The sequence below is a fragment of the Pygocentrus nattereri genome, chromosome 15 (assembly GCF_015220715.1).
Source record: "Pygocentrus nattereri isolate fPygNat1 chromosome 15, fPygNat1.pri, whole genome shotgun sequence".
NCBI lineage: Eukaryota > Metazoa > Chordata > Actinopteri > Characiformes > Serrasalmidae > Pygocentrus > Pygocentrus nattereri.
In genome coordinates this window covers 11,466-24,712 of record NC_051225.1, presented here as the reverse complement: position 1 = coordinate 24,712, position 13,247 = coordinate 11,466, and the positions used below count along the sequence as shown (strand labels likewise).

Genomic DNA, 13,247 nt, shown 5'->3' with positions numbered 1-13,247 from the left:
CCTGAACTCTCTTAAGGTGGAAAGCAAACGAACTATCAACCGCATAAACAATCATATTAAACACGGAGGTGCACGTAATGCGTCTGACAACGTGTGTAATGAGGGGAAACTGGAGCAGATTATTTCAGATGAGTGAAGTGAACGACTTTAATAACAGTGAATTTTCATGAAGCCTGTTAATTTACACTCTTCAGCCGCGTCATTCCGGACGGAGCGCAAATCACGATTTATAAACGTCACCCACAGTCATAAAACACTAACCCGCCCGAGAACACGCTTTATAGGTCCGGGAATCCGTGCAGCTCCGCCTATTTCTGTGTTCACCAATCAGAGCGCGGCGCTGTGACTCGCCATATAAGGAGTGTTGTTACCAAAAAAGGCAACATCGCCTCTCTTTATATGGAGGAAAGTAGATCCGGTTCTAAATAACCGAGCGCGTCTTTAAACGGCCGAGGACGAAGCACTGAACTGCGGTTATCTATGGACATTTAATCAGAACTCAGGCTAATCCAGATTACCGCGCTCGCGCTTTAGTGATTATGCAGACATTGCTGGATGATATGATAGAATTAGTGCGAACTAGCTAATTTGGCGGATTAATACACAATACCAGTGAACGCCGTTTCCATGTGCACCTCTGCGGGTGTGATGCGGTCTGATTGACGGCTCCACTCGCTAAACTTTGTTCGCGGCGGATTTACTGACTTTGTACTTTTATTCTTTATTTTTCCAGCGTTTCCGCTGCGCTGCTCCGCGCCGCTGGGCGGCCGACTGTAACGGCGCCTCGGTGCCGGTGATAATCTGGATTAAACGCGCTTCTGTCTCGGTTCTGAACTCTGTTAGCCGATGTTAGCCGTTAGCGCCGCGGCTCGGTAGCTGTGCGGTGTCGGTCGGTGGGGGATGTTGGGGGGAAGCGAGGCGGCTCTGGGGGCGATGAGCTCCGGCATCGGGCTCACCGACGGCGGCAGGTTCGACCCCAGGCCCCCCGAAACTCAGGTGACCCTGAGTGCGTCTGAAGCGGACTCCGAGTCCGGGGAGGAGGAGGACGCGGCGTGTTCGGGCGGGGAAAGGAGGGGCGTGAAGCGGGAGAGAGCCGAGCCGGAGGCCGGAGCAGCGGCAGCGGGGTTCAGAGCTGCGGGCGGAGTGGCGGGAGCGAAACCGGGGAAGAAGACCCGCGGACGGGTCAAAATCAAAATGGAGTTTATCGACAACAAACTGAGACGCTACACAACTTTCAGCAAAAGGAAAACCGGCATCATGAAGAAGGTGAGCTAAGGCGCACACACGCACGCACTCACTATTTTTTTTTCTCTCTCTCTCTCTCTCTCTCTCTCTCTCTCTCTCTCTCTCTCTCTCTCTCTCTCTCACACACACACACACACACACACACACACACACACACACACACACATACAACACACTCACACTCATACATCTACACACTGACACTCACTTGTACTCACACGCGTACACCTAAACACACTCACGATTTCTCTCTCTCTCTGACACACACACGCCCCTACCTACAGTCACACATACAACACACTCACACACATACAACCCCAATTCCAGTGAAGTTGGGACGTTGTGTAAAACATAAAAACAGAATACGATGATTTGCAAATCCTTTTCACCCTCTATTAAACTGAATCCACTACAAAGACGAGATATTTAATGTTCAAATGGATAAACTTTATTGTTTTTTTTCCAAATATTCACTCATTTTGAATTTGATGCCTGCAACACGTTCCAGAGAAGTTGGGACAGAGGCGTGTTTCCCACTGTGTTACATCACCTTTCCTTTAACACTCAATAAGCGCAGTTGTACACTAAGTGGTGAACCTCGCCCGTCCTCGCTTGTGAACGACTGAGCTATTCAGGGATGCTCCCTTTATATCCAATCATGACCCTCACCTGTTTCCAGTTAACCTGTTCACCTGTGGAATGTTCCAAACAGGTGTTTTTACAGCATTCCTCAACTTTCCCAGTCTTTTGGTGGCCCTGTCCCAACTTCTCTGGAACGTGTTGCAGGCATCAAATTCAAAATGAGTGAATATTTGGAAAAAAAACTAAAGTTTATCTGTTTGAACATTAAATATCTCGTCTTTGTAGTGGATTCAATTGAATATCAGTTGAAACGGATTTGCAAATCATCGTATTGTTTTTATTTGTTTTACACAACGTCCCAACTTCATTTAAATATTTATATTAACTATCGGGGTCAGAGATCTCACAGGTTAGAGATGCACCAATATGGGCATTTGTTTGTGGTGATGTTGGTTAATTATTTTTCTTATTTATTAACATTTTCTTATTATTTATTTGCTGATGCTGATCTCAGATCTGTTCGGGCACGTTTACAGCATTTTCTGTCAGCCACAATAGTAATGACATTAATTATAACGTAATGAAGTGTGTGAGAGATTATTCTAATGTTTTGGTTCAGGTGTATCAGCAGCATTCAGGTGCAGTGCTACTGTTCTTACCTGCCTCATTTTATTCACTTCAGAGCTGCAGCACATCGCACACACGCTCAGGATGCATCCTATCTCGACTGTCACTCGACCTCACAATGCACTGAAACTAACGTCTGAAGCTCAGTGCAGACGGAGCGTTTTTAGCTCAGCGTCTCAGCGTGTTGCTGTCTACTCGTTTATTATGAGTCAGCTTTATTGTTAACGGCCCATAGTCAAAGTGTCTGTAGAGGCTGCCTTTCCCGTAGCAGGTCAGTCAGATGGAGCGTTTCATACAGTGAAAGTTCATAAATTCTACCTTTGTCTGAACACGATGGGCCACGTACACACTAGGGGGCAGTGAGCACACTTGCCCGGGGTGGTGGGCAGCCCTATCCACAGCGCCCTGGGAGCAGTTGAGGGTTGGGTGTCTTGCTCAAGGGCGCCTCAGTCACATACTGTCGGCTCTGGGGATCAAACCAGCAACCTTCTTGTCACAGGGCCGGTTCCCTGACCTCCAGCCCAGGACAGTGTCTGTCTGGCTTTAGAACACATTCAGCTCAACCAGCCAATCAAATGACTCCAGCAAGACAGAAAACTGGAAGTGTGAGCTCCTCGGATGTGGTTCCTGCCGTCTCTGTGCTGCTGCTGAACGAGACAGACGAGGATCAAAACTCTGAAACCTACTTTACTTTCAACTGCACAGAAGAACTTTTCTGACGGGGAACTAAACCTGCACTGCAGCGCTCTAGAGATCACTAATGTAGCAGAGCGAGAGAACTTCATTTAACGTCGGACAGATTTAATGATTCAACTCGTTTACAGTAGAAGATACTTTATTTTAAGTAGGTCCTCCGTCTGGTATCAGTCTCATTATCAGTGAGCACAAAAAATATGTAGTGATACTCGGTCTGAAAAGAAATGATGCATCACTAATCGCAATAATGAACTGAGTGATTTGTGACATTCTTTAAGAACAGACAGATCATCCGGTTCCCCGTCTGCGTCTGTATGTCTGTGTTAAACTCGTTCTCTTGTGTTCTGGTTCCTGCAGGCGTATGAATTGTCCACTCTGACCGGTACGCAGGTGTTGCTGTTGGTGGCCAGCGAGACGGGTCACGTTTACACGTTCGCGACGCGAAAGCTGCAGCCAATGATCACCAGCGAGACGGGAAAAGCACTGATCCAGACGTGCCTCAACTCTCCAGACTCGCCCCCCCGCGCCGATTCGTCGTCTGACCAGCGCATGAGCGCCACCGGTTTTGAGGAAACTGATCTGACCTACCAGGTGTCCGAGGCAGATGGCCTGTCGGAGCCAAAGGTGAGTTTTGTGCTAATGCTCACGACGTTAACAGCGTTAAAGAGGAGCGTTCTGTCCAGTGCGGCTCAGTCACTGTGTTTACGCTTGCAGAGCCGTTAATCGGTCAGTGGTTCTGCCTCACTTTACAGACTGGACTGTGTGACTGTGATGTTTGTGTTGATGTGACTGATGTGCGGCGCGAATGTGGTGTGGTATTTTTTGTTTCCTGCGCAGTCAGAAAGTCCAGCCATATAAAAGATGTTTAATTAGAAAATGTAGCTTATTAACGGAGTATCGGCTCTTAACTGTCTCAGATGAGGATCACTGAACTGATTTGTTTGGGAGGCGTGACTATGTCAGTGCAGTGCACACAAAACCACGCCCCCGAAGCAACACAAAGAAACTGTAGAAATAAGTTGTAAAATAAGTTACTGCTCTGTAAAGTGTGCCATTTTACTAAATGCTCTTCAAGAAACACTGAGTTATCTGAGTCATAACTGGGCTTAAAATTCAAATATTAAAAAAACACAAACAGTCCGTGTTAAAGTCATCAGCCAGGAATCAGTGGTTCTGTTACAGCTGGTAAATCACGTCCAGTGAAAATCTTTTACTGTGACTCCGTTCACACACCTGAGGAGCTCTGTGTCACTGTGATCACACCGTCTTGTTTTCATGATGGTTGATGAGGACCTGTAAATGATGTAACTGACACACACACACACACACACACACACACACACACACACAGTGTGTAAGAGTTCCAGGCTGAAGAGGTTGAATCATGGAAAAAAACAGACAAAAAGCCACCGTCATAATTTCATAAAAGGTGTGTGAAACGGTCTTTTCTGCCTGCGCTGAGTGCGCATGTTGTTTTGTAATTTGGCAGAATAAAAACATTTTTACTGCTCAGAATCAGATGTTAAAGATGATTTAGGCTTTTGCTTTGGAATAAAATCCCTCCAGTGTGAGTTTGTTTTAGTTGTGGGCTTTGATTTTAATCTGAGTTGTAGCCTCTAGATCAGTGTTGGTTCTTTATCAGGAATGTGCAGATTATTAATGCTCTTTAAAGAGTGGCTGTTTCAGATGCAGTTTGACTGTAAACGCACACTTTGTTTCATCTGCAGCTCTGATTAATTAAAAAGTAGATTCTGTTTCCTTTTATAGTCTCATCTCAATTTCTTGGCACCAAGTTCATCACATTCTTTAAGAGCTGCAGCTGTTTTTAGCTTCTCTCTCCATCCGTCCTGTTTTCTCCTGTATGTGCGTGAGCGGGTGCGTGCGTGTGTGTGAGCGGGTGCGTGCGTGCGTGTGTGTGAGCGGGTGCGTGCGTGCGTGTGTGTGAGCGGGTGCGTGCGTGTGTGTGAGCGGGTGCGTGCGTGTGTGTCAGCGGGTGCGTGCGTGTGTCAGCGGGTGCGTGCGTGCGTGCGTGTGTGTGAGCGGGTGCGTGCGTGTGTGAGCGGGTGCGTGCGTGCGTGCGTGCGTGCGTGAGAGCGGGTGCATGCGTGTGTGTGAGAGCGGGTGCGTGCGTGTGTGTGAGAGCGGGTGCGTGCGTGTGTGTGTGAGCGGGTGCGTGCGTGCGCGTGTGTGTGTGAGCGGGTGCGTGCGCGCGCGTGTGTGTGTGAGCGCGTGCGTGCGTGTGTGTGTGTGTGAGCGTGTGTGTGTGTGTGTGTGTGTGTGTGAGCGGGCGCGGGTGCGTGAAACTTTGAAGAAAGGCAGCTATTTTCAGTCGTCAGGCAACAAATTAATAACCAACTTTCTGCGAGGAGCTTTTAGAGGTGGACGTCTGGTTCCTATCAGCACCACTTATGTTCTGAACAGTGAGTTCTGTGAACAGTAGGTTTATCTAGAACAGAGAGTTTCTCACCAAACCCCTCTGAATGACGTCTTCTAAATTTTTTGCTTTTTCTTTCTTTTTTTTCAGGACCTGATGAAAACGCCCTTCACCACAGTGAATGCGTCCACTTGTAGCACCAGCACTACCAGCCAGTCCTCGCCCACCCAGTCGGCCTCATCTTCTGCCGCTCTGCAGACGCAGAGCACCGGCCCGCCACTCACCAGCGCGTCCTGTTGGCCAGCGGCAACAAGCATGAGCTCCCAGAGTGCGTCCAACACTAACGGCACGGTGCTGAAAGCAGGGGGCGCTGCGACCGGTGTGGTGCAGTTACCCGGGGGATTCGCTCTGATGTCCGGTGAGCGCACAAGCAGTAAATCTGTGTGTAGAAGTTCTTCAGTCTTATAGTTAGAACTCGTAAGTACATGAGGATCTAATTACACAGGCTGGTAATTAGTTTTATAATTTTAGCTGAAATGCAATGGATTCATGTGCCTTGTTTGTTCTGGTAGAATTGCAGTTTTTGTTTAGTCCACAGTGTGGCAGTATTGGCCCTGTTTACAGTGAAAAAGTGTGTAGCAGTGTGATTGGTCAGTTAATTGTTTTATAGTTAGGCTGTGCCCACATTTCCAGCCTGTCCTTCTCTACACGTGTTTGATCTCTGTGTGTGTGTGTGTGTGTGTGTGTGTGTGTGTGTGTGTGTGTGTGTAGGTGGTTCAGTGTCTCAGCAGCTTCAGACCATCCACGTTCACACCAGCCCCCAGAGCAGTGAGAGCGGCTCTGAGGTTACCCAGAATTCCTCCAGCCCCACCGGTAATTTCAGCTGACAGCAGGTTCTACTGTCTAATCACACTAGAGAACTGGAACTTTTTTTTTTTCTGTGTGAAAGAATTTTAGTTGTTGAAGAACAGACGCAGAGAGGCGGGGTGTGGTGGGGTGGGGTGGGGCGCTAAACTTCTGTTTTCTCTTCGTCTGTTTGCTTTTTAACTTTGTTTTTTTGTTTCTGTTCTGTCTCAGTGAGTCAGGCTGCTGTAGTAACGTCTGTCCCTTCCTCGTTGGCGAGTCATGTGATGTACCCTGGTGCGGTGATGTATGCCACACCCACCTCGACGCTGCCGGATGGAGGCCTTGCGGTGCTGAACCCGTTCACCTCCTCCACCACGGCCATGCATGTGACACACAATCAGCCGCAGGACTCCGGTGAGTCCAGCACTGCTTTGTAGAACAATTACTCTCAAATTAACGAGACAGTTCACCATTTTGATTTATGCTCTTCTGTCCTGACAAAGACCAGGCAGCTGAGGCCCAGTCCCACCTCTTCTTTTTACCCCTGGTTTTCGAGTGCTGCCCCTTGCTCCTGAGCTACAGGGCAGTGGTTGAGATCTTCCTCTGAAATGAGCCCCTCTAATAAAAGAGCATCACTTCATTAACAGCTACTGGCGCCGCTCTGTAGGCGACCCTGCCCGTCTGCAGGGACAGCAGAGGAGGGGAAAGTTCAGCTCCTCACTGCTGGGCTTTAGTTACATTTAGGGATCATACGCCTTCAAAGAGGGGGGCAGTTATTTATTATCACACCCCCCCTAATTCTTCAGTGATATGAAGCTGAAGTCAGACGTTCTCCAGATTCTCGCTCAAATTTTACCGTTCCACCTTAAGTGGGGCAGCAGGTACAGGTAGCACAGGAAATTAGCTAGTTATTTCCCGAGGCGTCCGCTAGTGTTTTTAATGCTTGTTATGAAGAAAAGGACCATAATACACCAACGACAGTAAACTAAGATAAAATAATGGTTATTGTAATTTTTTTCTGTTTGGAGTCTCTGAAAAACCTCTGTTTGGAGGGTCATGTAGCCCCAACACTTCACCCCCTATCTCAAAAAGAATCGGGGCACCCCACACCTAGATGAGAACATGCTAAACGGAGGGGTAGGGCTGAGTGGAGGGGTTAAATGAAATGGGACTGCTTCCCTCTTGAACTGTGTGTATGTATGTGTGTGTGTGTGTGTGTGTGTGTTCAGGCACAGTTCCTCAGATGTTCCTCGCAGGTCCTCCTGGAACTGTGCAGATTCCCGTCTCCGCTGTTCCTCTGCACTCGGTAACGTTGCTCTGTTGTGGTTCTGCTCTTGTGCATCTTCTCTCTTAGTTCAGTTGAGGGACAGATTTATTGTGTGATATTTAAGATGCTCAGAACATTGTAGTGAACTTGTTCCTCTGTTTTCAGATGCTGATAAATCAGCCGCCCGCTGGCAACAGCACCACTCTGACTGAGCTCCGAGTGGTCAGTCTGGACAATCCGAAAGGAGACTGAACTCTGAACCGCAGATGGATCTGACCGCACGTTCACACGGCCATGCCATCAGACTCAAATTCATCACTGCATCTCTGCTGTATTGGGAATTTCAAGAACGTTAGTGTGTGATTGTGTGAGGCAGGACAGACCAGTGCTGCCTCTCCGTCTTGATTATGGATATTATTCCGCTTATTTTACATTCGTAATGACCTGAGCTTCCCTGCTTGCACTGCTGGTGCTGTTGGTTCACACAGACACACGTGTGGTTGCGGGAGTGTGCGGTGTTGCAGACGTTTGAATGCTTATAAATAGCTGAGTATTAAGATACGTTTGTAACGCTCTGTCTTTTAATGAAATGATGAAGTGTAACATTTTAATAAGAGCTCACGTTTGAGTCGAGAGGACGAGCAGTGAACTGAGTCACTGTCAGTCTATGGCTCCACACTTTGTGTCCACTGCAGGAAACAGATTGTTTTGTGACCTGTTTGTCTGCTGAATGGCTCGACATTAAGAAGTGACCTCTTGTGCTGGACATTCGGACAGTTTTTCAAAACCGAAGTGTTGAGGCTTCATTCTGTTCAGTTTAAATTTGTGCCAAACTTCAGTGTCTTTTCCATTCTCAAATTGAAGCTGCCTGTCTTTGGATACTTTCAGTGCTTGAATGATTTGAACGATCAGAATATTAAGCTGCATTTCTACCGTATAGTACGGCTCAGCTCGGCTCGGCTCGACTCCACTCACTTTTGGTACCTGCTACTTTGTTTTCTACTGCAGATAGAGCGCCCCCTCAATGTAGTGACCCCAAACGAAGCTGCCATGATGTGAAGGGGGCGAATTCTATTCAGAAGAAACGGCGGGGGGGCTACATCAGAGCCTAGATGATGAGATGATGCTGGGGTTTGAAGTGGTACATGATTTGCCTGGAGAACAAAAAAAGTGGAGCTGGTTCTGTGCGGTGGAAAAGCGGCTTTAGAGTGTCCGTCATCAGTCATGTGATGAGAACGTCAGTCTGCTGCTGGGGGAAGTGAAGCGAACGCTGTCCGACGTTTTTATCGGGTTTCCTCCTACAGCTGTGATGAATACTGTCCATCATTCAGCAGGACTTCATAATAACGGCATCATGTGACTGTAGCTGGTACTGAACTCACAAAAAGTGCAGCTGCATCTGATCAGACTGTTCAATGTGCACCAGTCATTTAGATACGCACTGTTTGAATACAGGGACTTTCTTTTTTTTAAACAAATACCATAAATTTCATTCCTGCAACGGAGGCTCTTCAGTAGGTTTCTGTGCCGATTTGCAGAGAGATCTTCAGGCTTTGTTCACTGGTGGTTGATATGAAAGGGCTTTATTTTACTTTCTCAGTACCTCAGACTGACCGTTTCAGCTTTACTGAATACTGTAATTAAATAACTTAGTTGTTTCTGAAAGACACTGTAAACATTAGGCTTGTGTCTTCATTCTTTTTTTTTTTTTTTTTTTTTTTTAAAGAGCTTTTGAAACTGGGCTGTAATTTCTCCTCGAAATGACTAATGATATTAATAGTGTGTCTTAAAAGATGCACTTTTTCCAGTTGTTAGGTTTTAGAAAGTCCAGGAAAAATATGTTTGTGCATTGGAGCAGCATTTCATATTGAAATGGATAAAACCTTTTAAAATTTGAAATTTCAGTGAAGCTTACAGTGTAGTGATTTATGAGCTCAGATGTGAAGCTGGTACCTTTTTATTACTGTGTGGATATTAATGAGACACACTGTACACCATAAAACAATACAATTGAGTGAGCCAAAATTGAAATAACCCTTTAATCCACATTCTGTCAGAATAGTTGTTCATTTAAACCATTTAAGAAACTGAAAAATCCAAAGTTGAGCAGCGGAAGTGTCTGAAGAGCTGAAGAATGGACTGATCTGTTTTTTCCTCGACAGACAGAAGTTTTTTTTTCTGCCAGACGATTAAAGTGAAGCATCTGTGATGTTCGTATGAATCGGAGGAGCCAAGCAGATCTTCAGGAACGTTCTCATCTTCTTCAGATTCTGTAGGAATGTGAAAATCGGCCGATCTCAGTGTTTGATCTGTTAACTGAGGATTCAGACTCGAGTCTTCAGCGAAGTGAAGGTCACATCTGATCGAGCAAAGATTCAGCCTCAAGTTTCTGTGTTGATTAACTGAAACGAACATAAGAACACACTTAAAAGATGGTTCTTCAAGGGTTCTGTAATAAAGAGAGTGCTTCTATATAAACCCTTGTGCTTTGTATGATTAAAGGGTTCTCTGCATGGTTCTGCAGATTGATGGAGAATGCACTTTAGATGGTTTCATGTAAAACATTTTTAAAAAGGGTTCTGTATAGCATCATTGTTAGGTGGTGTTGGAACCTTTATTATTATGTCAAGTTTGACACAATAGAAGAAATCTTGGTTTTATATAGAATCTTTGTCTTTACTAGAGAACCCTTGAAGAACCATAATTTTTTTGTGTGTATTTTAAAGTAACAGAAAACGATGGAAAAACAAGTCTGAAGTTTGATGCTGTCTGTTGGACACGATGACATTTCCTGAAAGTGTTCAGTGAATCTGAGATGGTCAGTCAGAAGGTTCTAGTGAATCCAGTACAGAACCGTGGATTCAGCCCCAGCATAAAGATTGATATCACTGTCTAATCAGGTTTGTGTTCTTGCCTGCTGAAGGTGTAAATACTGTTTGTTCATTTTTGCAGGTTTTGCTTCATGACTCCAGTCATGGCTCTGCTCTGTGTGGATGTTGAGCCGCTGATCAGTGTTTTCCTTTAGCAGTATTTCCAAAGTTCAGGTCGCTGCAAGTGATGAAAACCAGTTTGTTAATAAAAAAATAATGACGTAAAGTGTAAAATGCGGTGCAGGTACGCATAATGTGAGTCTGACGAAATGGAATCAGAGCGATAATCTGAACCACGTGACTTGCACAATGGTGCGTTCAATAAGGAAAGTTGTTTCAACATCGCAGAAAGTCTCCTGTGTGGTCGCGCTGCAGTGGAGACTGTCAGAGATGCTCCACTTTAATGGAGGTTTGATTGTATTAACGATCTTCTAGCTCAGCCTCCCGTCACTAAGATTCCTGCTGGTCTTACGGATTTCGAGGAGTCGACTCAGTGATTGAGTTGAACTCTAGTTTTATGAGTAAAGTCAGGATCTGGGTTAACGCTGGTTCTGCAGCAGGGGGCGCTGTTCTGAACATTGTCATTATGTAACGAGCGTGCATTTCAGGTGGGGAGGTGAGGGGGCCTGTCTCTCTATTTCTTTGCGTTTCTGTACTTGTCTTTATGCTCACGCACACTCTCGGCTGTATGAAGAGTGTGTGTGTGTGTAAACACTAAAACGGCTGGAAGTAATTCGGTGTCAACAGTTTAATTTTTCTTTATTCAGATCTGACAATCAGACGTGGCTCCATGTGGCTACGTTTTAAATTAAGTTTAGCGTTTTTTTAAGGAGTGAATCTGTTTTGAGAGCTTTACTCCAGTCAGAGTTTGTAGTGGTGCACCAGTTCCGCTGTGCCAGGGATCTTGGGCAGATTAATCAGGCGTCTCATTTTTATCATTACAGTTTTTAAAAATCTGTGCAATTTTTTTATGATAAATGATTTTGATTAATTTCTAGAAAAGATTAGCTGAGTACTTACAGTTTGGTTATCATGGCTGATTTGATGATGATAATTGGATGGTTCATGTTCATACACACTGGCTGAGAATTCCCAAATTTTCAATAAAAAAATTGTTTTTGATTTTTGAAAACAACCTGAAAAATTATTTAACCACCTTGTAACTCACATGGTTTTATAATAAAAATAATTTTGTATGTTTCTGTTTTTGTACATTTTTATGAAATGTTTTGGTGAAGTCTAATCTTGCAGTAAATATACTGCCCCACGGGGGTCTTTTGACTCGCAGAGAACGTTGGGAGACCATAAAAACTTAGTCAAAAAACCTGAATAAAGCCTCTGGACATAGAGAAATGTATGTGCTTGTGCCTGTGGGAGACCATAAAAACTTGGTCAAAAAACCTGAATAAAAATTCTGGACATAGAGAAATTTATGTGCTTGTGCCTCTGGGAGACCATAAAAACTTGGTCAAAAAACCTGAATAAAAATTCTGGACATAGAGAAATGTATGTGCTTGTGCCTCTGGAAGACCATAAAAACTTAGTAAAAAAAACGGGAATAAAAATTCTGGACATAGAGAAATGTATGTGCTTGTGCCTCTGGGAGACCATAAAAACTTAGTAAAAAAAACGGGAATAAAAATTCTGGACATAGAGAAATGTATGTGCTTGTGCCTCTGGGAGACCATAAAAACTTGGTCAAAAAACCTGAATAAAAATTCTGGACATAGAGAAATGTATGTGCTTGTGCCTCTGGAAGACCATAAAAACTTAGTAAAAAAAACGGGAATAAAAATTCTGGACATAGAGAAATGTATGTGCTTGTGCCTCTGGGAGACCATAAAAACTTGGTCAAAAAACCTGAATAAAAATTCTGGACATAGAGAAATGTATGTGCTTGTGCCTCTGGAAGACCATAAAAACTTAGTAAAAAAAACGGGAATAAAAATTCTGGACATAGAGAAATGTATGTGCTTGTGCCTGTGGGAGACCATAAAAACTTAGTCAAAAAACCTGAATAAAGCCTCTGGACATAGAGAAATGTATGTGCTTGTGCCTGTGGGAGACCATAAAAACTTGGTCAAAAAACCTGAATAAAAATTCTGGACATAGAGAAATTTATGTGCTTGTGCCTCTGGGAGACCATAAAAACTTGGTCAAAAAACCTGAATAAAAATTCTGGACATAGAGAAATGTATGTGCTTGTGCCTCTGGAAGACCATAAAAACTTAGTAAAAAAAACGGGAATAAAAATTCTGGACATAGAGAAATGTATGTGCTTGTGCCTCTGGGAGACCATAAAAACTTAGTAAAAAAAACGGGAATAAAAATTCTGGACATAGAGAAATTTATGTGCTTGTGCCTCTGGGAGACCATAAAAACTTGGTCAAAAAACCTGAATAAAAATTCTGGACATAGAGAAATGTATGTGCTTGTGCCTCTGGAAGACCATAAAAACTTAGTAAAAAAAACGGGAATAAAAATTCTGGACATAGAGAAATGTATGTGCTTGTGCCTCTGGGAGACCATAAAAACTTGGTCAAAAAACCTGAATAAAAATTCTGGACATAGAGAAATGTATGTGCTTGTGCCTCTGGAAGACCATAAAAACTTAGTAAAAAAAACGGGAATAAAAATTCTGGACATAGAGAAATGTATGTGCTTGTGCCTCTGGGAGACCATAAAAACTTGGTCAAAAAACCTGAATAAAAATTCTGGACATAGAGAAATGTATGTGCTT

At 44.4% G+C, this 13,247-nt stretch overlaps 1 protein-coding gene across 2 annotated transcripts; it reads left to right on the top strand.

The window, feature by feature from the left end:
- The first annotated feature begins 435 nt into the window (after positions 1–435).
- On the top strand, positions 436–11,707 carry srfa (serum response factor a). 2 transcript variants are annotated; one of them, XM_017681900.2, is made up of 7 exons: positions 436–1,266; positions 3,541–3,774; positions 5,675–5,942; positions 6,296–6,397; positions 6,602–6,784; positions 7,600–7,676; positions 7,803–7,889. In XM_017681900.2, exons 1-7 carry the CDS (start codon positions 901–903, stop codon positions 7,887–7,889), a joined length of 1,317 nt encoding a protein of 438 aa, XP_017537389.1. In that variant the 5' UTR covers positions 436–900. The 2 variants fall into 2 exon arrangements, with proteins under 2 accessions (XP_017537389.1, XP_017537388.1); XM_017681899.2 differs by having other exon boundaries at positions 901–1,266; positions 3,508–3,774; positions 7,803–11,707.
- Positions 11,708–13,247: the final 1,540 nt, after the last annotated feature.

Coding starts and splice junctions, on each gene's coding strand:
- srfa (XM_017681899.2), top strand. CDS start 901: ATGTTGGGGGGAAGCGAGGCGGCTCTGGGGGCGATGAGCTCCGGCATC. Junction 1,267..3,507: donor AAACCGGCATCATGAAGAAG/GTGAGCTAAGGC, acceptor TGGTTCCTGCAG/GCGTATGAATTGTCCACTCT. Junction 7,677..7,802: donor CCGCTGTTCCTCTGCACTCG/GTAACGTTGCTC, acceptor CTCTGTTTTCAG/ATGCTGATAAATCAGCCGCC.